Here is a 26851-nt window from a genome sequence, read left to right as displayed (position 1 = left end):
CGTTCACCTGAGCCCATCCTTGTGGAGCTGTTAGCGATATAGTGCCAGGTAGTCCAGTGCTGGATGTTGGCTCTCTGTGGCTTTTATCACTCTGCTGGAAAGATCAAATTCAGCTGGGTATGAACCATATTGGGAATATTAGCACATTTATCATAGATATGTGGATGAAAGTGTGGGTCGTAATGTGATTCTGCTCAGTGTGAAGACTGATAAATTAGATGGAGAAAGGGAGGATTTGTCACAAAAAGATAATAATAAAGGATGCAAAGATTAAAAAACTGACATAAATTAGGATAACTTTTATGTGCATGGAGCTGTTAAATCAAAGCGAAGTGGTCGCTTCTTTCCATCTTCATCATTACGCTGAGTGAAGAGCGGTTGCTGCTGCAGCTCATCAATCATTCCACCGTGGTGCGATGCTGCCACTCCATGGTGGACTGAAGGAGTGCATGCCACTGAACAAACAGATCCATGTAATCTATATCAGTTTTCACAAACAAATGAAAATAAAGCCAATACTTCAATTGTAATCTTTATTTATTGTCCATTTACATTTTCTTAATCTTGCAAATCCTTCAATAAAGCAGTTATCAAAGTGCTGTTGAATCTGTTCAAGCTGAAACCGAATGTCACCCTGAAGCCCAGAGTTCCCTGATTAGCTTGTCGTGCTGAAACTTTATCTGCTCACAAGTCAGCAGTTGTTTTAGTTTGCCAAGAGACACATCTGTTTAATTACTGTATGTGTGTTGCCTGTGAGGTTAAACCTGCGGGTTGCTTGTCACTTTTCTGAACCCCGTGGTACTCAGAAGACTGATTGAGCGTAATGATGCGTCTCTAATTATACACTGGTTACAAGTAGAGTCATGTGAAGTAGACTGGCATTTTCTAAAGGTCACTGCAGGGATTTTGTCTATAATAGAAACATTTATATTTTTCTATCAAACATTAGCAAGATTCTCTAACTACAATTTAGAAATGGATTTATGATGGTGAAACTTTACACCATTAAACAAAGTCACCTGGGTATACAAGACAGAGAATTCAACCCAAGATTGACGGCTTATGTCTACCTATAACGTGTGTGCTCTAGTTGGAATATTAGCAAAAGATCTAGCTTTCAAAAATCTCTTAGGTTAGCAAACCTGTAAAAATATGACACTTGCTCCACTGGTTAAATATGAAGGTAAAACGCAGGTTCATTCAGTTAAGTCAGTGTTTTGTTAGACTAAGACCTCCTTAGGATCACATATTTGTGGGAACATTAGCATGCTAGCACAGTAAACTTTAGCATGCTAGCATGGTAAACTTTAGCATGCTACATATCAGCTAAAACGGATCAAAATTCCATGAACTGTGAAAGCCTTAACAAGCTTAGGTTTTAACATGTAATTGCCAAGTTTTACTTTGGTTTTCTGTCGTTTATGGGATTGCATAAAACGTCATGGAAGCCATACAACATAACTGGCTGTAAGTTATATATTCATTGAAACTAAAGGCAACTTCTAGAGCATACAGCCATAGTTTGCAACTAGAAATGTAAATAACGTGGTTTCTTCGCTACAGTAATATATTTATAACACTGTGTGGTCACTATTGGTTAAGTTGCATACCACATACATTACTTGTGACCTGTCTGATTGCAAGCAGGGGAAACTTGTTGCATATCTCATCCATCTCTCTTTTCCATTGTTCTTTTCTCTCTCCAAAAAAAAAAGTTAAAAAAAAAAGACACAAATCTTTAAGAAAAAAAAGAAAAGAAATCAATCAATATAGCATGCTAATTACGTACCATTTGAACCGCTCTGAGCTGCGAAGCATCATGCAAAGCCAAAGCTCCCACGAGTTTCTCGTATCACTCCACATTACAGTAGTTCAAATATTGTTATAGTTAAAATACTTCCAAATACAAAGGAGTGGAGGGTATTTTGGATAAAAACACATCACAGTGTCTAAGATCCTGTCAGGTGCCACGTGGGGTTAAAACAGTTAGAAACATATTTCACTGAAGTATAAAACAAACCGTCTGTGCCCTCCTGCCTGTGTTCACCCAAGAGAACTATAATTCCACTCCTAAGGCACCAAATGGCTTTCTATATTTGATTTGGATTTTGGAACACAAGAACAGATGGCATTGAATGCTTCAGTAATATACAACACATTTTGTACAGCTGCATCCTAATCTTTTTGCATTTGTGTGTAATCAAACTATAAAATGTTTGACAAAACTTTAAATTATTACTTTCATGCTATAGTACATCACCATAATGGTTAACAATATAATATCTCTGCATTGTGCTCACAGTTCATTTATTAACATTCAGTGCACTGTTACATATATATATAAACAATTCAGTTGTTCACTCCTTGTCTTCGCTATGAAGACAAGGAGTAGTAAGAGAAATACTTAGTCAAGAACCAAAGCATGATTTAATGAAACACTTGTTTTTGGACACCTTGGTTATTGGGTCATCTCAGGTTCCAGACCTCTTGTTGACCTTTATCCAGATTTCTTATCTGACTCCTAAAGTAGTAGCACTAAGCCGAGGCAGTAGATACTGTGGTCAAGCAAACATGTACTTCCATACAGTTAAAAAATAGAAAAAGTTCATCATCTGAATTTTACTTTAACAACTTTTTGTTTTGTCCTAAGATAATATCCCCTCCCTCTACCAGGTCACCAACATCCAAAGTCCTTTTGTCTACTTCCCTGCGCTGGTGTTGTACTTGGAGTTATGTTTCTGTGCAATGCCATAGGGAACATGTGCAGCGATGGTACCCATCTCTGCCGCTCCCTCTATGTGAAACATTTGATCATCGAAGTAGATGTGTGGCCTTATCTTCTCAAGCATAGGGCCCTTTGGTGCTCCTGCAAGGAACAAGGCCTCATCGATCTCCAGCCCCCAGGCCCGAAGTGTCTTGAGAGCCCGAATCCCAGAACTTGCTGCACTACGAGCTGTGACCAGGTAGGTGCGGATAGGGCAGTCCAGACGCTGGCCTTTAGCGTAAAACTTTTTCTGGAGCTTCCCCAGTGCCTCTAGGAAGCCCTTCAGGGGACCCTGCCAAAGAGGAAAAGCTAGTGAGGACCTGCTATCTGTTTTCTTGTATATATGTTAAGATTTGACTCATCTTTGACTTGTCACGCATCAGCTTTATGTGTATGTAACACATACAAACCCTGATTGAGCTAGCACCATTTTATTGTAATGTAGCACAGCGTGAGGTATGCACTGCTAATTTCCGAAATTGCTGGTTGTCAAGGAGAATGACATGTCAACTGACAGTCTTTAGAAACAATTTATTATTTCATTTAATTTTGCATAATATATTCATAGAATAATCAGTTACTGAAATGGATTTCATGTGGAGACCATATGCACGCTCATCATTGAGGCTGCTTGGAAAAGATAATATTAGGAAGAATATAATGTTTTTAAGGATTGCTACACTCTTTGGAGTCATCTCAGTATGGGATATTGTGTGTGTAATCTGCAGTTAGTTTTTCTTTTCTTTTTCTTTGAAATTTAGCCTCAGGTATTAACCTTCTAAGCTCCAAGCTAATTGCTAATCTTATTTTAAAGAAAGGCAAAACTGAATTTTCAAGGAAGAAAATGTGAAATATTTTTTGTTGTGTCACCTGAAATTTTTTTTCTTTCTTCTCTGATTGCCTTGAAAGAACAATTTAACAAAAACAAACAACCCTATTCTGATAGGGTTATGGGTTGTGACCAATGACCTCGGAGGGTTAGGGTGCAGGATGTACTTTATGTTGTCACCAACACCACGGATCCTGTTAAGAGAAACGTATTAACAAAACACCCTGCCTGTCTTCTTGTTAAAAGGAAGTTTTTCTTTCCCTCTGTCACTAAAGTGCTAGTTTAAACTGTTGTTGATGTTTTCTCTCTGTTATTGTAGGGTCTTTACAATAGAAAGCACCTTGAGGTCACTGTTGTTGTGATTTGGTGCGCTATAAATAAAACTGAATAGAATAAAAATCAATGCAAAGAAATTCAATTAAAGAATACCAACATGGTCCAGTAGCCTGTCCTCATTTTCCTTCTCATGTTCGAAGAATTTGTCCAGCCCATGGGCCTTGAAGATGCGTTCTGACTCATCTGAGAAGAGGACAGCATCGCCATCAAATGCCACTCTTAGCTGGGACTCGGATACCTCTGTCATCTTCTCCGGCATGAACATTGTGGCTGCTGCGATGCCTGAACACAAATGCATAAGACAATAAAGGGCTCAACTATCACTTAGCTAATTACAGCTAAAGAGAAGTTGTGTTTGTACACTTCATTTGTTTTTAACATTAGTACATTATGATTAATTCCTTCACTTCCTGCACTTAATTCTGAACTGCACTCTCTGCATTTCTTCTTTAGAGGGAGTCAGGAGTTGCGTTCCCTATCAGATATTTTGCCCTGCTTCCTTTACTTCATGTTTCAGTTCATGGCTAGTCCGTTTTCCTTTCATTGCAGCAGCTCAAACTGGTACTGAATAGTGTGTATGGTCCCCACAGGCTCATGGGGGATGTTGCTAATAATATGATGGATGGTGTCCTGGAGGATCTCCCCCAAGATCTGGATCAGAGCATCAAAGAGCTCCTGGACAATTTGAGGTAAACTGGGGGCCAGTCAAGGATATCAATTTCTTAATCTTTCAGGAACCTCCTGCATACTCTCACCACATGAGAGCAGGCATTGTCATTTGCACCTTGAGGAACCCAGGACCTAGTGTACCAGTGTAGGGCCTGACAAAGATCCAAGGGTTTCATCCTAATATTAATGGCAGCCAGTCTGCAATTACCTAGCCAGTATACCTGCCATGGATATCTCTCTGCAGACCATCACTGAAAGACCAACGATGTTACAGACAGTATAACGTTTTCCACAGTTTTTCCAGACTCTTTAATGTCTGTCACATGTGCTCAGGGTGAACTTGTTCTCTCTCTGTGAAAAGCACAGGGTGCCAGCGGTAAACCTGCTAATTCTGATATTCTACAGCAAATGCCCACTGGGCTCCGCGGTGCCAGGCAATGAGCACAGGATCCACTGGCTATCAGGGCACCCTCATAAAGTCTGTTTCTGATTGTTTGGTCAGAGACATTCAAACCAGTGTCCTGCTGGAGGTCATTTTGTAGCTCTGGCAGTGCTCATCCAGTTCCTTCTTGCACACAGAAGCAAATAACAGTCTTGCTGGTGGGTTAAGGGCCCTAAAGTAACTGTCTGTCTCCAGGAATCTTCCCCATGCTCTTGAGACTGTGCTGGGAGACACAGCAAGGCATCTTAATTTAGTTGGTGCTACACTCGGATTAAAAAAAGTGTTCCTTTAATTTTTCTAAACAGTGTTTTTGCATATTGAGTGGTTGAGAATCAAGTAAACAGAGACATCACTTGTTTAGATAAAATCAGCTTTTAAACGTCACTTCAGTTCACAAATAAATCTTTTGATTTTCTAAGGTGCAAAAAAGCATCTTTCACTTCATTCAGTGCTCTCTTTCATTTCCTGCCAGAAACAGAACAAATCAGGAAGGTTTTAACTGTCACCTTCATAGCCGCAGTCCTTAAAAACATGCTCTAACACTCAGAGGAAGTATTAACAAATGGATTTACAGCTAATTAAGAGCTTTCAAGTAAAATGTCAGAACCACTTCCTTTGCTTCACTGCTTATGTGCTCTGTGTTTTTGAGGAGCTGCCTCCCACAGAGGTGCGGCATTACTGGCACGAAGCTTGTAAATGACATGAAGAAAGTCCCTGGAGATGCCTTTACAGCTACAGATGGTTGACAGTTAAAGGAAACCCTTGATCCCTTTAGGTTGTATTGTTCTGTGGCCTTCCCAGTCATCAACGTGGCATGCCCTAAGTAGCATGTGTGTGCACATGAAGAGGGTGACGTTTGCAACAAATGACCAATCACAAGCATGCACAGGTCTCCTGGGAAGCAGAGCGGATATTTTACAAACAAAACGAAAATTATAACGTGAGGTTAAACACAATACAGCTGAAAGCTCTACACCTTGTGAAAACCTGCTGTATTAATATGTGAATGTGACTGTAGTGCAAAGTGCTTCAAGAGGTCAGAAAGACTGCAAAAGTGGTGCATAAACGCAGTCCATTTACAGACAGCCCATAATTAAGTCTCAGATAAAATTCATGAATTCTTTCAGCTGTAACCCAGCAGGGTTAAAACTATGTGAGAGCAAACAAAGAGCAAAGATAAAAACAGAATTCAAACCAGTAAGTGGGTTTATCTGCAAATTTTATATAAGGTCATAAAGTGCATGGCTTAGACCGTCCTGTGTTGGGATTACATTTCTATGTTAAGGCTGATAGAAAAATAAAACTGATTTGCTACTTGAGGCCAACGGGGAAAAACAAGCTATGAGTAATGTTGCTCCTGAGCTATTATATTTCCTCTCAGTGCTTGTCGGGAAAGAAAAACGTCTCACTATCTTCCAGAAATGGTGATGCGATTTTCTGGCAAACTGATTGGTCAGTAGTAGGGATGGGTATCGTTTAGGTTTTATCCGATACCGGTGCCAAATCGGTACTTTTGAAACGGTGCCGGTGCTCAAACGGTGCTCAAACCGGTGCTTAAAGAATGGAGAACACAAAATTGGTCCAAAAACCTCTCATGTTCAGCTGTTTTTTGTAAAAATATAACAATGTTAGCCTTTTCTGCAGCTATGGGGCATATATGGTATCACTCTTGGCTGGAAGCAGTGCTTAAACAATGGAAAAAACACAAACTTTGTCCTAAACCTCTCATGTTTAGCTGTTTTCCACTTTTTCTTTGGTCATTTTAGCCTTTTTAGCCAGGGTGAAGGGAGTATCTGCCATCAAACAAGAGGACAGCCGCATGTAGCTATGATGATGTTTGCTAGTTCACCTTACATGCAGTGATGTAATAACGTGGTTAGCCTACTCAACATAAATTAGCTACTCACGCAGAGAAGAACGGCTGCTGCCACCATCATCCGTCATCATTTCTGCTACACTGGCAGGGCTAGGGGCCAGGACTCTCCTCTTCGTGTTTTTGGGGGATGTTGCATAACAGGCAACCCACCCGCAGTAGATGTGCTCGGTGTGAGGTCTCGCAGCAAGCTATCAAATACGGCGCATTTCTGGGCTTTTAAAAAAAACGCTATGCGTCGCCAGGTGTTTCATCGGATTTGAGGTGTTACCTCCTTTGACAGTATCACAGTATCAGCTTAAAGCACTTGTTGCAGGCTGCTGAGTTTGCATATTTTGCTATGAAGTAAAGCCAGACTTTTGACCGCTTTGCCTTGGACATTTTTAATCTGTAGCTCTGCTCTAACAGAACGTACGTACCTGGCCCCGCCTACTATCCTCGGAAACGTAAAATGATTGGCTAGAATCTAAAGTGTATCACAGCTCAGGGAAAAAAAGCACCGAAATAAAGCACCGAAATGTGCGCTGCTTTTCGGTCTGGTTACTACCGTTTATGTCAGAACCGGTGCCATCATGGCACCGGACACCGGTACCCATCCCTAGTCAGTAGGCACTCATTTTGCACTTGTGGATTTCTTACGTGCTCCAGAGCAGGTTTACTGTGCGACAGAACTTAAACCATAGCCACTTGAAGCTTTACACAGCCAGTTAATTTTCCTTAAATTTGTCTCAAGTTTATACACCCAGTGACACAGATTGTGTCACAAAAACCTCCTCTGTGTTGGCTGCAGTAATAATGCAGCATGAAATTCGCTGCACAGAAGGGATTTAAATCGTTGGATGTGGTTGTCACCTCAAGTCCCACAAATTTTCCATCGTTGCATTTTAATGGATCTTATTTCTTTGGCAGAAAATGACCAGTGACTTCAAATTGTGACACAAATTAGCCAAAGCTACAACAAATAGGATGTTGGTAACCCCTCACGGTGGCACCATGGAAACCATCAAATAGAGTGCAAAGACTAAAGTCACAGCAGCACTGCAGAAGATGTCATTGCTACTTCTTATGCAAATACACACACATTACACAATGTACACTCCTAGCACAGTGTGTGTGTGTGTGTGTGTGTGTGTGTGTGTGTGTGTGTGTGTGTGTGTGTGTGTGTGTGTGTGTGTGTGTGCAGGCTGCTTTGTAGTTTTTCTATGTATGACATGGCATATATTTGGGGATTTATGATTTAGGGATTAGATCAGTTTTTTATTGCTATGAATTTCAAATCATACTTGAACCTGTATATTTCAAAACATTTCTATCTGTGTCTGAAAAAAAGGAAAGACTTTCAAAAACTAGTTTTTGTTATCCAGCTTGGAAAAGGTCAAGTGTGCTGAAACTACATGTAAATAAAATGCATGCAAATAGGCCAAAACAACTAGTGCGGTTACATGACGCGTGCTTTGAAAAGAATTCAAGATCAAGCTTCCTCAGAAGGACGATTTAATTAAATGTGAGGCACGAAAGCTTCCTGAAGGCATTCCTTCGGACACATTTCCCTGATCAAAATAAAGCTGAAGTAACGGAGTGTGTGAGGGCCGTGTATGACTTGATGCTACTGGTTTGCCTTTAATTTGTATGCTAAACTGCTTCTGTGAGACTTTCTAAATGTCTAAAACATATAACTGGATTACTCCATTTAAATTACTCCGATCTCTAGGAGGACACCAGGATACTAGCATGCATAAATATATTTTTTTATTGTGGCAATGCACCCCATATTTGGAGGCAAATACGAGCACGATCACTGCCATCTACTGTTCTCAGATCTGAATTCTTTTGTCTTCCACTATAGTCGGATGGTAATTATATGAACATAAACCAAATGCTGTACTAATGTAATCCTCTCTGGTGATTAGTGGTTATTCAGTAACCCATCCTCAGGAGATTCCTCAATTTTCTATTCCTGTTTTAGTTGTTCCTAGTTTTTCTGGTAAACCAATCATCCCACGCTCTACGACTGGAAAATTAGGTTAATGCTGAGGTGACAAAATCTGCAGTTAATCTAAGGACTACAAGAGGCCCCGTTCCAAAAGCCATTTAATCCCAAATAAATCCCATCTTAAAATGCAAAAATAAAAAAGCATGTTGATAGTCCTGTGTATTGGTCTCTGGTCCAATCACTGTTTATTAGACCTCATTTTACTTTAATTCGAGTTTAATTTTTGTGCTGTTTGCACTTTTTAATGGAATTTAGAATATTAATTCCAATATGATCTGCTGTGTGGTCCAGCAAGACGTTTGTGCTTTAATATTTGCAAGAGAATTTTCTAGTCTTTTCTTTATCCATCACTTACTGCCAGTTAGCAGCCATCTTTGTGTGTTGCACTCGTACATTTTATGGTTTATGTTTAGGTGGTTGGTTAGGCCCTTTGCCCCTCCTGGAGCAAAGGTCAACTGTTTACTAACACTTCCACCATTTATGGATGCCGCTTGCTCACCAAGCTGACAAGCTTTAGCTGTCAAGCTGGTTCTCCGTTTCATGCAAAACTTCTGACACACACACACACACACACACACACACACACACACACACAAACAGAGACACAAAAAAATGGCGGGGGAAAAAAGCTAGCATTAACGCTTCAAAATGAGCAATCCAAAACTAATAAAGTACGACACAATGGCCATCTTTTATATACAGTCAATGAAAGACAGCAGGTTTAGAACTGTGCAAAATACAGAGTCACGAGGTAACGATATACTTCAATAACACTGTGTAAACTCTTTTTTTAAAATGCTAATAAACAGATATTTATTAGCTTGTAAAAGTCCTGTGCTACAGCTTTCAATCATTATTATATAAGAGTCACATAATGCAAAAAAAAAAATCTGGTGTGAAACGTAGAAAAAGCTGTAAACTTTAGTAACTTCTAAGTATTTTTCATCTTTGTGGCAGGACTGGCCTTACCTTCAGTCAGCGCCTCCCTAACCTTGTTGGCATCAGCAGACAAGTAGAGGTTGGTTTGCCAGGCCTTCAGGTAGCCAATAGGACTGCTCCCCCCCGTCATACAAAACCTCTCAATGAACAAGTCTGTGGATGAGAGGAACAAATAGCAACAAGGTTTTTAATTTCAGTACATCATCTGGTGTTAAATGTCAGCATTCAGTCCATCATCAGCATTACAGATCCATTACAGTGTTGATAAATGCATCTATTTGCATGTTAGCATACCAGCAAACACCGCATGACTTCAAAGAGTCGCTTATATAATCTATATTTGCACTAGAAGCTGGGGCTCTGACTGTCAGGGAGTTCACGAAAGGGTCACTTCGGGGGCCGTGGACGGCAAAAAGGAGCGAAGATGTTCTAAAGACATGGTGAGAGGATAAACTTACAAGTACTTAAAACATGGAGAGGGTCCAGAGAGGGGGTTAATAGAAGGGCGGGAAGACGGAGGCTGTGCAGATGAGAGGAGGAAGCGAAAAGACTTGGTGGGAAAGTGTCTGTTTACATTTTGGCTTGGGAGGCCTTTTAATTTGCTGCTGTGGACTGATCCACCGAGCAGTGGACAGTCGGTATGTGGAAAATGAGAAGAGACTGATATTAGGTAATTAGATCCACGAGTACAGATCTGCGGATTATATCTGTGTCCTTGGGTAAAATGAGCTGGTATTTATGAGGGAAAAGAGGATGGGGGGCTATTAGAAAGGGCACGGGAGTAAAATAGAGTAATATCTGGTGATGGATTGAGTTTGATTAGAGTTGAAGGTCATAATAGAATGAAAAGGTAGGCGACACCTAAGATATATGGAGATGAAGTAAGAGGAGGAGGTTAGTGTGGACGGGAGATTTATAAAAAGAGAAATGTGAAGGTTATTCCAATTATTTAAAGCTGCAATCGCCGAGGCATGAATTTATCTTCATCCACAATAAAGGTCCACTGGCCTTTTTTTAGCACAGGGCTTCCACAACGTTTGGGAACTTAAAAGAGGCAAATAAAATATCAGAGTACATTAAAACTCCTACTCCATGTAATTTGCTTCTATATGTTGTAAAATTGTCATTTTAGAGCCTAAACTGCAGCAGCTAATGACCTTCTGAGACTGTAACGCTGCAAAGCTAACTGTTATTCCAGTCTACGCTGTACTCACTGACCTTTAGTGTAAAAAGTCAGCTGCAAGTGAAAACACACATTTGATTTGCTCTAAAGCAGATGATATGGATACAGTAATTGGACAGCTTGAATATTAACTGAGTTTGTGTTATACTCTGATTAGAGAGTTTCCCTTACTTTTTTTTTCCAAGCAGGGTATAATCTAAATGCTTATATGTTGTAACCGCTCCAAAAATAACAAAAGATGGCTTAAAATGTTCTCGGTACATGCTGCTTGCTACGAACTCTTTCGTAGCAAGCATTTTTAATTTCTCTTTGCTGTTTGGGCTGATTGGGACCTCATGAATGTAAAAACAAAGAATGATGTTTTTACCTGATTTTACTCTACAAGGGCTTGATATCCACATTTGAGGACATTCGTTTTAAATTTTGATAGAACAATGGCATTATAATGTCCCCGTAAGTGCATATCAGGCCCAAGTAGAGCAAAATTTAGTAATCTGGTCTAGACAACCCAAAATGTGATGTCCACATATATGGACGCCAGGTCCTAGGAGGTTAAAGCTGTGCTAAGTCTAAGGCAGCTGTGTCCATCACCAGGTCCGGGTGCCAGAAACGTCCTATGAAGACTTGGACTTTTAATTGTATTTTCACAAGTTTTTTACCTTTTCTTACTGATAAAGACCTCCCTCTTGGATATTCATACAGCAAAGTAATTAGGTATCAATTAAACAATTTGATGACAGAAAAGTCTCTGGGTTTTTTCTCTACAAAAATTTCTATTGGTGTTTTTTGACTATCTACATGGCCCACGATGCTAAATGAGTTTGCCATCCCTGGTCTAAGGCCTCAGTCACACAGACCTACAGATCAGTTGATAACACCTGGGCAACTTCTATTTTCTAGGTAAAAACACGTATCCCCCAATAGGTTGGCAAGTGGTTGCTGGAGGTTCCTCGCTCTCAGGTGAAAATTGGGCACAAAACAGGTGGCAGATCAAAAACATTTTTGGATTTGTTATAGATGCTAGTAGACTGATGCAACACTCTCAAACTACTCTCCAAGCAGTCGTTAAACTGTGAAAAGTGCAAAGCAACGGTGAACATTCTCCCTTTCTGGTTTGCTTGTAAACCTTTCTTTTTAAATAAATTTTGCTTGGAGACTGCCAGCAACCATCAGCAACCATCTGCCAACCTGAGGTTAAAGGATATCACCGATCCATCTCCGGGCCTGTGGAACTGAGACCTTACAAAAACACAAAACAACTGACGTCCATGTACATGAGCAAATAGATGCTCTTTCTTGAGTTTTCCATTTTTTCATGAGTCCAAGCTGATAAGAAATGTCTGTTTGTTTGTTTGTTTTTTAGCTGGATATAAAAAAAACTTTGATCAAGTTTTGCCTCAATGTATTATAGGCTCAGTAAGTTTATCCCACGTCATTCCAAAGAACTGGGAAAATATGTGGGAAAATATATACCCCACTGCGAATAATTTGCAGAGCCCACTGTCGACTATAATAATGTAATATTAATATAGGAGTAAATGCTGAGGCAAACCAGGCAGGTGCAGCTCTGTGCTGAATACAGAACATACGGACAAGCAGGCGGACAAAGCGAATATTCTTCAGGCTGAAACAAGCAAAGTTCGATATTTTTGTGCAGTTTGGTGGCTACATTTGTATGTATAAACCTTGCCTGTTGCTGTTCTGGTAATCAGTTCAAAATGTGAAGTTCACTTTTAAAGACACATGAAAGAAACAAAGGCAGATAAATGTAGTGTGACTCATAATCAGGCTCTAGGCAAAACGAGCTGGACTCCAGAAGGAACAGAGGAACTGTGTTGCTTTAAGCCCCCTGAGTAATCTCCTCTCAGTTACTCAAAGAACCAACTGTCCTCTGAAGATTTTCTTAATGGTTTATTTAGCTTTGTAGTCAGACCCTGGTGAGTTTGACCCCCTCCCCTTCCCCTACGCTGTACCGCACCTCATCCTGTGTTTCAGACTGGTGCAGGAGCGTGGGAGTCACTCGAGGGAAAATATGCTTGCCATTGACGTTCTTGTATCTTTTTCCCCTGTCTATTAAGAAAAATGTTTTCATCTAGCTTCTTTGCATGATTTATTTGCTTGTTCAAAACATCTGAAACATGGTAATAAAACAGGAAATCAACATGACTGAAAAGACACTGCAGAGCACCCAGAACAAGCTACAAGCTAAGGTAGAATTCTGCCCCTGCACACGTCCATTATTCATAGGTGTATAGTGCAGGAATTTAATACTTGATTCTGCCTCGAAAAACAGTTTGGGTGCGCTGATAATCAAAAATAAACACGTCCAGTTCGCACATCCAGTTTCAAGCTAGAATAAATGATCCTCAATCTTTTTAACACGGCTTTGCTACTCAGAGAGACCCACTGCAGGAAAGATGCTCATGAAACACTTATCAATGTTATCAGAGAAGCCATGTTTCCTTTAAGTGTGCAGGAACGCTCAGAGGTCAAGCGACTGTTTGAATGCCTCACATAGAGCCACCAGAGAGGATCTAACATGGCGGCATCTGGAAGGCCGAGTGTTGCTTTGGTGGCTTCGCTCAGACTTGTTTTTGTTTCGGGCCTCTTGGATTATTCTTACATCCCAAAGGGAAATAAGCTTGAACCCACTCCCGTCATGAAGCCCCGAGGATCTGAAAATATTAGAGCAACTGAACAGGAAGTGGTCTGTGAGAGGGATGTCATCACGGGGTCTGAGAGTTTCCCTGGGAAGGATCCTGTCAGTCAGCTGTTCATACACTCCACTGTTTGTCTCTCAGCTGAGCCTGCGTCAGATTCTGGATGATGTATGGATGCTTTTGGGTGCTGGGTTTGGACGTTAGTGGGAAAGCGTGCACTTATTGGAAGCATTAAATTGAGAAAAAACCCCAGAAAAAAGCAGATGCATTTATAGACTATTTTTTTAAGTTATACAGGGATTACCTGCTTCACTTAGTAAAGTTGTGATTGATCAGCAGCAGCCCTAAACTTATATTTTGGAGGAAAACTAAGTATAATTATTTAGCTTTTTGTCACGTCAGTATTTTTTCTTTTTCTTTTTGTCCCTTGGTTGAACTAAAGATTCTAACTGACACACATCAAATGCTATTTATTTATTATTTTTCTTTTCTAAAAAACATCTTCCAGCGTACCTCTCATCATTGATAATAACTTCACCTCCCAGGAATGTTGTTAACCCTGATCATGCTCTAACATTTGCTTCTACCATCCACACCTTTTTACTTTCTCAAAGTACTCTATAAAACACACATGCACTGTCTTCTGTGCTTTTAGGTAAACGTTGCTCCATGTGTGCGCACTGCTGAGAAAAGACAGAGACAGCAACTACCATTCACACTCCGATGCAATGGAGTATGAATATGATCTTGCCCAATGATATCTGGCATGCAGACTAGGGGGAGCCAGGGATTGAACCACCAGCCTTCCGATCAGTAGATGATGCTCTACCTCCTGAGCTACTGCCACCCTGTATAAATGCCCTTGCTTATCTAACTGATTAAGAAATTTTAAGGACACATGGTTGTACATTATCCAGATTCCTTGACACACAATCCCCTCGAGGCCCTCAAATGTCAGAATGTAATCCCCTACAACCTTTCTGTCATGCCCACTTGAGGTCTTCAAAACGCGATGCAGCTTTGAAGGTAAATGTCAAAATACTCCAACATCCTCACTCCTTCTTTCCTAATTATAACTCAGTCTTAGGCCTCGGTAACAGCAGAGTAAAAATAGAGTTGCAATCTCTGTACAACTGGGACAAGCTGGTGGGTTAGCAGATGAACATTAAATGTTACTGTTCTTAAGAAAAATGTTCTTTAACTACTTGTCAGAAAGCAATGCTAAAAGCAAAGTAATGGTAAAGTGTCCTTTCAGCCTTAGCATCAATCTGGGGATTTTCTAGCTTTCGTTAGCATTGTTAGTGTGCAGATGTTTGCAAAGAGCCGAAGTTGTGTTAGCAGCATAATGTACTTGTTTCTGATGTGGACACAGTTCCCATTATTTTCCTCCTTCCTCATGCAAACTGAAAACGAAGAAAAATGGCCTGTTGTTTGACCTTTTTTTTTCTTTTCTGCAGATAACTGAAAAAGTCAAGGCATTACTGTGACTGTAATTACAGATTCTGATTGGTGCAGTAATGTGTTATATTACTCTGTTACTGAAAAATTTTATGTGATAACAGTAACATGTTGCTTTGGAACGTGTTACTGTTATTGCTAATGAGTCACACAAACATGGAGTTTGCGCGAAAACAAAAGTCAGTTTTGGTCCAAAATTCAAGGATTGCAGTTATTACCTATGATATGAAGAGAGGTGATTCCAATTCCTGTGTCAGCACTGTCATGGACATAAAGAAAAATGGCTGATAGCTACTTACTGCATACAGCAGATCTGAGCACATTATATTTTTTCTCCTGATTATAAACCAAATGAGGTCTTTAAAGACTCTGATTTCAAAGACATGATGTGGGGGGCGGTGGGCATAGTTCAGATTGGCAACATGGAGAGTGTGATAATAAGCTTGTCAAACTGATAGTGTCTCTGTGGGTGCTTGAAATTTCAGATATATAATTGACCTATCAATGGACTGTTATCCCATGACAGGAAGCTATTTAAACTGAGAACTCTGTCTGCTGCATAGCATCTTTCAATAGTGCCACGTAGGGCGAGTAATTCATTTTCAGTGGCGTACACTGACAGTTTTTAGGCTTACTGTGGTGGTTGATGGTGTTGATGAGCCGGATTCCAACGTGGGCATGGTTATATGTTACTAAAACGATGTCGAACAGTTCTTCACTTTGGGGGTACAGCTCTCGCAGACGAGCGTTAACCGCCTCCAGAGCCTGTCAAGACAGAGAAACAGTCAGCTGAGAAAAATCAAGACCAAAAAAGAATTTAAGAATTAAAAAATAACATCTGTGTGTGCTTGTGTGACTTTAACCTTGACAAAGGGGAAAGCAGGCCCAGGAGCAAAGGGTTCGTTCTCATGTTCAATTTGGTATCTCAGATATTCCTCCACACCTTGCTGCTCAAACACCTTTTGCTCCCGCTCAGTCCGGAACAGGACCCGAGAGGAAACAGCTACGGTCACTGCGTTCTCTGGCTTCGGCTGCAGAAAACCAAAGTCAAGGTGGACAATGGAAAGATAAAGATGAACAAAAAAAGAGAACACCACTGAACAGTAATGATAAGGTTAATGGGAAACACAGAGAGGAATGGGTGCCCGTTATTTAAAGAGTGCATGCTGTTTTGGTCTATTATTGTTATCTTCACATCAGTGTGTTAAATGCTATCGATGTTAACTTCTTTGAATGCCATTACATTACAGGAGTCATTTCGAGTGATAGAGAATGAAGGCTATGTATATTCAGAAACTCAACTATGTAGTCTCACAAAAATTGTTTACAGGTACAGCATTAACTGTTTATGAATTAAAACCATTTTCAGAGGCTGAAAAGTAATCAGACAATTTCATGACTATTGAATTAGAGCTGGAAGTCTTCACTTCAATCACATTGTGACTGTTTGAGTTTATGGAACTGTCTCTTTATGTTTTTTAAGAATATAGATGAAAGAATGTGCTATCTTGGGTGAATTTTAAAGCTGTTTGATATTATAATGTAATTTCATAGAATAGAGTATCTAGTTGGCAAAATCCCTTTATAATAGAAAAAGTACAAACTGCAGTTAAACTAAACATGGTGCACTCATAAAAGCAATTCTAAATTAAGAGTTACTAATAACAATATGCACATATGAAGTTAAACTTGCCAATGTAGCTTGCCATCACCAGTGTGTGAATGTGTGTGTGAATGGGTGGATGACTGGATATGTAAAGCGCTTTGGGGTCCTTAGGGACTAGTAAAGCGCTATATAAATACAGGCCATTTACCATTTACCATTTAAACTAATAATTTCAACATTTATAGAAAACAGTTTAACATTCAGATATAAAAAAGCAAGAAATTGGGCTTAAGAGCACTGAGTATATATAAAAGTGGATGTGTATAATCTCTCGTATTAAAACCTCAGACTTTGGCTGTCACCATCTTGAGCAAGAAGTGGAAATCTGAGAAATCCAATAGAGTGCATACCTACTGTAGTAGCTGTTACACAACTTCAAGGGACTGTCTTCTAAATAAGTGGGCAGGTCACATGTGAAACTTTGAAAATCTCAGCTTCGAGCCAAGCGACTGAAATGTGTACCAATGAGAACACAGGATACAGGTGATTCACATATGACATTGCAGTTAATGCATTAGGGTTAACTAGAGGCTACCAGAGCCTGGTATGTCCACCAATGACCAAACAGCTTTAATGCGAAGCCTGATGAGCGAATTACTTCCTGTGTGGCTGGAGCTTTAGAAAGCGTGTAGGTTTGAAATTCCCTTCTCTTTTCATACACAGAGAATATGTCCATCTCTCATATACAGTCCGTGATTACAGCTTGTTGTTAGCTTTCAATATCACCTCAGCCTCATGTGGCTGTAGTAATTATGAAAATATTGCAAAGATCAGATTTAGAATTGTGCAGAAGCAAGAGAAAAATACAAAACACAAAATAATAAAAATATAAAAGATATATTTACCATGGGACACAAAACAATATTAAGGAGAAGTGGTAAACACAGACCTCCTGAATTTTCATCTTACAAGTTCCATCCTGTGTTTACCCTCTAGAATTAAAAGAAACACAATTTGTCCCTGCACTGTCAACACAACGCAAGCCTGTCCTTGAGAACCTTTGTAGGGCCAAATAATCAAGCTCCAGATGGATTTTTAGGCATTTAATTTCGTAAATATATAAAAAATTCAATATCCCCCCCCCCCCCCCCCCCCCCGCTCCAAAAAACCCCTTACAACATTAATTATGACCAAACCAAAGACCAATATTTGTTTCTACTGTTTGTTGTTTGTTATTTTTCCATATTTCTGTGACTCTGAGTGACATATGTTAATGTAACCATGGTGACAAAGGTCTAAATCATAAATCCTAAAGTGTTTTTTAGCCTCAAACACGTGAAAAAGTCTAACAAGAAAATTTCCCTGCTCATGAGCTCCGTGGATAAACAGGCTTTACATGCAGTGCAAAAAAGCCAGTCAAACAGCGTCTTAGTAGAAGTTGAGGGAAAATGCACAAACGCACCAATTTAATTTGCTTTTGAACTAAAAAGTACGTTCTAGTACTGTTCTTAAATACAAATCCACTTGGCAAGCGGTCAGGGAAACCACATTTCTCCCTAGCAACCTATAGTTACTAGGATGTAACCTGACCCCTGACGAGTGTCTAAGCCTGTGTGAGTGGGGCTTCAGTCATCAGTTTCACAGGGACTACGAGTCCCCTCGCAACTAGCCAAGTATTACTGCTTTTACTTTTTATTTTTATTGGAAGTCACCAACTGGAGGGTAATGTTTGAGCCGCAGTAGAGTAAAAACCTTCATATGACTAGGAGAAAATAGACCAATGGCATTCAGAATTTGGAGGCTTGCAGATCATTGCTGCTTTTTAAACGTAGGCAGCAGTCTGAGCCAGTCTGCACTGATCAACACAAGTCATTTGCAATGTGTCTCCTTGCAACAGGGAGCTCGACTCAACAACTTAACTGGTTTCCAAGCTGTTGTATTCCAATCATAGTCCTATTTAATAACAGTTCCTATCAGTATCTCTATCATGCAGCAACTGTGTGACTACTTGTGGAGAGATTCCTGAAATTCTGTTGTATGAGCTTCTGGCTGGTCTGTGAATTTAACTAGTCAGTGTGAATTTCAGTTTAATGTGAATTTCTTGTATGTGGATGGCAATAGATTCCTAATTTTTTGCCAGCTTATCACAGTTAATCACCATATTATCACAAACAGTTTGCACATAACAGCCAGCTCGAGCCCATTTAAACGCAAACTGAGAGCAGAGTCACTACATTTATTGTTGTTTTATCAGCACCTTGATTTACCAAAGTCCCAGACCTAGTTCCTGTCCTCAAAGAAACCTCTTCAAAGGTAACAAGACTCCAAGTTCTTTGCACATGGTCATAAGAATTTAATTTGTGTGGAATCATACTGTTTTATATGAATGGCAAAAATGTCAAACCTTCAGAATACAATGTCAACACTCCCGTCCTGTTTCCTCATGCTTTTCAGATTCTATACATTTAAAAAAGGAAAAACAACAATTTTATATTTCACTAAATAACAGAGAGGTCCATTTTAACGAGTCAGTGTATGTAGAGCTCTTTGGAGCTTTGTCTGTACATGTGTGTTTTGTTTCCATGGTCTCAGATGAACTGCTAGATGGCGCAGTGGTGTCATATTGTGTTCATGTTGCCCAATGTGTGTGTTTACACTCAGGCCTGTGTGTTTAGGGGTTGACGGGGGGGAGCTGCATTCCTCCTGGGTTAACTGGCAATAATTGCCCACAGTGGGCAGAGGAACTCGTGCCTGTGTAGTGGGAAGAGTGGGGTGAAGGGGCAAAGTGTTTCAGCCAATGCAGAGAACACTAATGTGCATGTGAAAGTGTGAAAGTGTGTCATGTGACACTGGGTAAATGGAGTGTTGCTTATGGGTTTTTTTTTTTTAAATTTACTGTTCTGATGCAGTATTGATTGAATCCGATGCTAATTATTTTACTGTATATTTACTGTTGTTTATACAGTGCTGTGATCTTCAGCTGTTTTCAGTGCGTCTAAAATTGTGCTTGTGAGTCAGTATGTTTCCACATGGATGAGTGAGGGGTTGGATTCTGTGTATTGAGATGTTTGCCTGTTCTCATCTCAGCCTTGACGCTTGTGTACTTGTAAATAGGCCACAAGCCGACATGTGCGCCGTGCCATTGTTCCTGCATTTAGCCTCTTTTCCATCACAACCCTGCTGCTTGCTGACCTGTTGCCTACTTACCTGTTAACACACACGTCACCTGGCTAGGCTTAATCCCACATGGGAGTCAGATTAAAGGATAGATTTGATGAAACACTATTTAATTTTGACAGTTTCTATATTTCTGTGTCCACTGAACTGAAAAACATGTTTTCCGTGCATGCATATCATAGAAAAATATCATTGTTTTCTTCTTTTTGTTATTAGTCGTAATGCATTTCTGATCCACATATGTTTCACTATATGAAACATCAACACTGACTGCGAAGCACAATGAATGTGATAACAGATGAATTACACGACTCTAAACCTGACGCCATCTTGAAGGATTTACCTACGGCAGCGTATACAAACACAGGCATACGAGTTCACGAGTTCTGACAATTACAGCCTGTCTTAGCAAAACTAAGTAAAAAAGGAAGAGCAAGAGTGCAAGAGTGGAGTGACAGTTAAAATAAAACTGCATAAAAATAGACAAAATGTGGAGTGTTATTCTTGCTGACTTAATAAGAGAAGAAAAGTTTAAAAAAAAATCTGCTTCATGTTTTAGTCAGAGTGAAATGTATCGTTAGGAAGCAGAAGGTCTGCATCAATTTGGCAAATGTCTTAAAAAACTAGTCATTAAGAAGAAAGTTGGCTCACAGTGAGGGAGAGGAGCTGAAATGGCATGTTACACACACTAAATAGACTGAGGGGCTAAATAAAGATTCTTTTGAACTGTGAATCATGCAACACTACTCTAGTAGAGTCCAAGAATATAAAAATGAAGCTGGAAATGAAGCAGAACTGTCTGCGTGTAATAGATCAATCCTGCGTAGTCTGCACTTCAAAAGTGCAGCTTTCAGCTTGAATCCAAGGGGTTTAACAAGAGGTTTGCATTAAATAATCCTTCAATGAAAATCTTTTGCACTCTATCTGAAGTGTGGAACCCATGGACATCACCAAATGCTGTGTTTCTTCCACTGAGATGCTCTGCCAGGCCTGAATCCACCTTCGATAGCTCCATCTCTCTGGCAAAGTCTAACCTGGCCTTCGTCTTAATGTGTAACCAATGTTTTGCACCTTAGTGTAAACCCTTTGTATTTCCATTCATGAAAGTGTTTCTTGACTCTAAACTTTGTTTTTTCAGCCTAATAATGGGGTCCCTCACTTTGACCTTTTATTTAAAATTACATTGTAAAGCTATAAAATGCAAATTTAACACTTCTTTATTTATCATATGTGTGTGTGCGTGCGTGTGTGCGTGCGTGCGTGCGTGCGCGTGCGTGCGTGCGTGTGTGTGTATAAAACAAGGGAAAGATGGCCACAAAACTGCTTGTCAGTCAATTATCTAGGGGTTTTCAGCCTCTGAAAGTGAGGGTGAGGGACTATGTATAGAAATATTTTCTATTCTTACATAGATTTTGTTAAACTCCTTGAATCAAAGCTGAAAGTCTGCACATCAACTGCATATTGTTGGATTTAAAAATCTACGGTAGCAGTTTGCAGAGGTAATGCTGCAAAAGAAAATCATATCTTTGGCCAAATTATAGACTGTAATTTTACTCCTTAAATAGTATTGCCTATAATATATCTTTTTTTTATAATGTACATGTCTCTTTGTTTTGTTGGTTAGCGTTGGATGTAGCACAATCAGATTAGCAGTTGCCAGCTCAAGTTGTTGTCATCTCGAGAAGCTGTAAACACGAGAATCTTTCCCATCAGTACCTCTGATGTAACACGAATGCCCACTGGGAGATGGTGTTAATTAAAGGCCACAAAGAATAAATATTTAACAAACTACAATATTAGATCATTACTTCTTTTTTTCAAACAAATCCAGTTCCTAATAGTGAGCCACACATGATACTGTTGAAAAAGGCTGGATGTTTAGTTACTGGCGTAGTTACAAATGTCAGTAGGTTTGTGACTTGCTAAAACAAAGAAAAAGCTTCATATGCGCCATGAGAGTTGCTTCAGAGCCTGCAGGAGAGGATGTCATCTAAAAACTGCTATTATTTTTTCAAAGTCACCAAAACATTCAGTGTAGTGAAGGGTGAGTATGAGACTGTATATTCCTTCGGCAGCCAATACGGACGTGAAGAATGGATCGACATGACAGCACACGTGATGATGCGTTAGGTCAGCCCGTTGGTTAGTAGAGTGGGAGTATCCGTGATCATGCAAGCACATCAACAGCCATCACAGGAGGTTCAAACAGGGTGAAAGGTGTGGCACTGACTGGACACCAACTTTCAACTGGGACATACTTACGAAGAACACGCCTCCCTCCACCTTCCGGGCTCGTCTCCCTGTCACCTTAGCAGAATGACAGTTTTTATTCATCACAAAGCTTTTTTTCAGCATCACAATATTTCCTTTAAATAATGTCCTGCTATGCCTGACGCATAATTCTACATATTTCTAAAAGCTATGGAGACAAACGAGAAATGTGATCAACGTGCACAGACTTTTGGTACACAGTCTACTCTATGAATAACGTGTCACACAGTCTGAGAGTGATCCCAGAGCAAGACTCCGGTGCTTTGCTGTGATTTGATACCAGTAGTGTTAACTGCCTGGCCTCTCTGAGCGGGCCTCCAAACCCAGTCATATGGCTCCTCTGCACTGGGGACTCAGAGTAACTATAATCACTTCCAACCCACTGATGTCTGTGATGGCAGAGGCAACTGTATAAATAAAGTTGATGGTGATAAAAAAAAAAAAGAAGGAAAAAAAGGAAAATCCTCAGTGTGATTCTGAAGTGGTGCTCAGCTTCCCCCTTTATATTTTAATCCCGTTAGAGCTTCCCAGATCATGGATACCCCGACTGGTATCCATGAGTCATGTGTTATTTACATATTACAGCCTGAGAGACATCCCTTCTACCCACGGGGAGCAGGGGTGGGGAGAGAAAAAAGGTGAAAGAGGGTGAGAGGGGGAAGCGGTGGGAAAATAAAAGCAGTGAGAGTGTGAGCAGAGACTGGCAGGGTGAGGCGATCGGGGGGGTGCAGATATTTATAGATAAGGTAAAGGCCAGTGATGATGCAGTCTGTTCCAGCACCGGCAGATATGGTAACATGGCAGAGTGACCGGACACTGCCAGAAACAGCAATGCTAACACAGGGTTTATGAGGTTTGGTCTAAGAATCAGGCCAGTATTATCACCCAACTGAAAATTATGCATCATGAAATAACGTGCACGGTATTTGGTTAGTGTTTGAGCATTTTTTATGCCACACTTTGGGTATGATAGTTGAAGGTTTGACAGTATAATTACTCATTTATGATTTATTTTGATCTTGTCTAAGATAAACGTGTAAAAGAGGCTTACAGGAAGTCACGGGAGACAGTGACACAGACCAGCCTGGCATCACTGAGTAGGGTATAAATAACACAGACGTCTTTTATGTGTCGTCACTTTGCATTTTTTGTAAGTTGTGAGTCATTTTACATCATTAACCTCACACAACCTCTCACCACAAGCCTAATTTTAGTCTTTTAACATAGGGGCAGGGGCGTAATTTCCAGACCCAACCAACATAACCCCCCCCCCCCCCATTAAAATTATGAATTATCTTGCATAAATAGGCTGCTGATTTTCTTTACTCATTTCAGTTATTACCAGCAAAATAGTTGCATGTTTACTCATCTGCGAATTTACCCAGATGTATTTATTTATTTATTTAGACAGAGATGAATGTGAGCACAAAGTTACGCTGATGCAGGGTGTCAAACATCTCTGGGACAAGATCTGACCAACCAAAATGTCCAATTTATCTCCATTAATAGCTTTGCACAGAGCAAACATTACAGAGGAGGGAATTTTATACTATTTTGTGCATGTTGCAAATCCGTAGGAATGGATTACATCCTTAGCATAAAGTCCAAACTGCTAATTTATTCAGTTTTACAGCCTCCTTGCTGACAGATGGCACCAAACTGTGGTTGTTAAGCCCAAGAAGTTGGACTGATTTACTGCAGTAGCGTTTCTTTATACTGAATGTGGAAAACCTATGATGTGTGGTTGAACCTGAACATAATTGCCAAAAACTATTTCATTGTCAGTTTGCTAGTTTGGATTGTTTTTGTTATTTTGATTTTTTTTAATGTGAGCATTTTCAGAATGTGCTTAAACGTCTTTACAGTAAAAGGAAACAGCAACAAAAAGTTTATTAAGCTGTATTTTTCTGGTAACTAGTAAGATAAAAATTGGACTGTGTGTTTCCCACAAACTAAAATGAGTTTGACCTTGCTTTATGATCTATAATATAGAAAAACTAAAGGTATAAAAAGTGTAGAAACTGTGTGATATTTACTTGCACAGTGATACATCTTTGTGTTCATACAATACTGGAGGATTTAAAAAATGTTTGCAGCATTGCTTTAGACCTTCCTGTATTTTAAATAATGACAACAAGTTAAGATAAAACCTGTTCACCACATTTAAACTGTTTTCAAATGGATTAGGGTTGAAAAAAAAAACCCTCATTACCTGCCTTTGGACGTGTTCTGTTTCAGCATAGATATAATGAAAAGGTCTATCAGTGCTATTTGGTTACACTTGTCAGACCATTTAAATTATTTAAAGAATTATTTAATATGACACAGTAACATGGCTAAAAGTGCACGACTAAAAAGAAGTAACACCTTCCAAATATGACCCTTTATTTGTCCTCCTATATATGTTCTGCTTAAAGTTCATTTCACTGTGTTTGATTACTTATCACACCACCTGATGGAAAACGAGATCATAACCAGATGGTGATTTCTTTTGTTCAATTAGAAAGTTCATTCATTGAAATAAACTCAGTGTAATCTATTCGGTGCAGTTCCTATGATAAATAATCACATACAGTTTTCTCTAATGCTGTTATGTAGGTATGTGCTCTTTCAGATGAATGCATTACACGGTAATACGATGCGGTAATATATAGACAGATAGCTAAGCACTATCATTGGGACACATGGGGATGCATGTTTACAGTCCGAAAATACACCGATGTGGCCGCGTTAATCTTCGAGCAGCACAGATTACTCGGCTTTTAGACACTTTTAGCTGAGTCCTTTCACGTTAGCTTGCATTTCCTGTGAATACATAACTCAGTCTTTAATGTTTTTCTTCTTGCCCTTATTCTTCTAATCGTACGAGCTTACTAAATGCTTTGTTAGTTACATTACAGTTATGCCCTCTCAGAGTCACTCGGATTAGTTTAGCAGCCTGGTCCGTGATTCCCTGGAAATGGTACAGTATGTTCTGTTCAATATCCTGCAACGCTATAAACAGAATCAAAACCTTTGCCAGGAAGTGTGATCTGATCCCTTTTAATTGTAAGCTGAGATCCAAGCTAAACATTTACAAACTGGAGTTTTCATCTCGACAGTTTAATATAAGTCCAGGCTGTGGACCTAGCGATCAAGTATAGCTGCAGTCTGGTCAAGCAAACTTTGTAATATATTCGAATTGTTCATTAAGAGATTAAAGCATGTGACTGCTGGCTTTCTGTGTGATTTCACTACAGTACATTTGTTTAAATCTATTATATAAAACATCCTCTTGACATCTACCAGGTCATCATCAGCCCAGGTGCGGTTCATAAAATCTTTGTCTGTTAGGAATTCCCAAATGGAAACGCTTTGAGCAGAACAACTCTAATTATGTGTAGGAGATTTATTTTGATAGGTCGTATCTTCTAGTTTCTTAAAATGTGCCTATGTAGCATGTGGCAACTGCAACCCTAATGTTAGACAGGTCGACTGTGACCTTAGATTTATTTGGAAATACATCATTACAAGGCATCGTGTGTATTGCTGTCATTAAATCTTGTGTAAATGAGCCTGTGCACCCACGTCCAGTGAGTGATCATCATTATCAGCTTGCCTGCCCAGCTGCTAAACTCTGGCAGACACAGAAGATATTAGTTTTTTCTTCAATTCATTCATGACCGAGGCAAAGGATGAAATAGACTCTGAACTCATAGTCTGTGGACCCCAAAACACAGCCAGACTCACAGTTTTCCTGTCGCTCCTGATTCCCAGTCCCCCCCTTTTTATAAGGTGTGCTTAAAACCGCACGTGGGCAATGTCAACAGCTGACTCGAGAGAATAAGCTGGGCGTGGGGGGGGGCAGCAACAGGGTGGAGAGAAGGAAGAGGAGTACAGAGGGTTGTTTGGTTCCATGTGATTGTCTCAACCGGCAAGGCCTTCGCGCTCTTGTGATCTGGAAAGATTACATAATAAAAGTGGGACACATGCAGTTCTGGGTGGAGAGTGAGACTTACTGGCTTTGGCTTGGCAGTGAGGCCCAGGTGGTCTTTGTCAAACTCTCTTTTCCCCTCCCATGATCCTGCGCTGTCGCCGTTGGACGAAGGGGCAACTTTGAGCTCGGCGACCTGTCCGCTCATCACCTGCACAGGCTCCAGACTCATTTTCACCATAGAGGATCCCTCTGTCTGCACTCCCAAAGCTATCCAGACTACTCTACCTTTGGTAAAGACACTGTCCTCCGCTCAGGCGAAAAAAACAAAGAAAAATGTTTAAAAAACACAAGCAAACACAGAATATGTCCCGCCTCAGTCTGTAGCATTTACGGAGACTCTTCTGTCACGTTCATTGGTGATTGGCTTACTAAAGTGGTTTGTTGGTGTTGCACCTGCCCTGAAAGTAGTCCGAGTGTGAAGAGCGAAAGTGTTGACTCTTCACTTGTCTGTATCCCTCGTTCCCCCCACCCCTTCAAGAGAATTACTGCTCCTTGCATCCACTTCCACACAACATGAAATACTCATTCACAACCGTGCTCCTCTGTGACAGCGTACATGCACACACGCGCTGTCACACATACAGTCTGTCCTCGGTAAGTATGTTGCGGGCTGTGCAGCAATCCATCTGCTGCTACCTCTCTGCCTGTCTCTATCCCCTTGCTCCCCTCTCCCTC

General features: G+C 40.1%; 1 protein-coding gene across 1 annotated transcript; it reads right to left on the bottom strand.

Moving 5' to 3' along the window:
- Positions 1-492: 492 nt before the first annotated feature.
- nt5c1aa (5'-nucleotidase, cytosolic IAa) lies at positions 493-26851 on the bottom strand. Its single transcript, XM_085395789.1, has 7 exons — positions 26199-26851; positions 22192-22236; positions 16010-16177; positions 15782-15911; positions 9876-9998; positions 4027-4211; positions 493-3056 (listed from the first exon to the last, which is right to left on the bottom strand). Exons 1-7 carry the CDS (start codon positions 26352-26354, stop codon positions 2700-2702), a joined length of 1164 nt encoding a protein of 387 aa, XP_085251915.1. The 5' UTR covers positions 26355-26851; the 3' UTR covers positions 493-2699.

This window comes from Rhamphochromis longiceps, linkage group LG22 (assembly GCF_057381845.1).
Source record: "Rhamphochromis longiceps isolate RC_006_pf linkage group LG22, R_longiceps_female_GT1.1, whole genome shotgun sequence".
NCBI lineage: Eukaryota > Metazoa > Chordata > Actinopteri > Cichliformes > Cichlidae > Rhamphochromis > Rhamphochromis longiceps.
The sequence above is the reverse complement of the archived record's forward strand: the minus strand, read 5'-3'. Positions and strand labels throughout refer to the sequence as shown.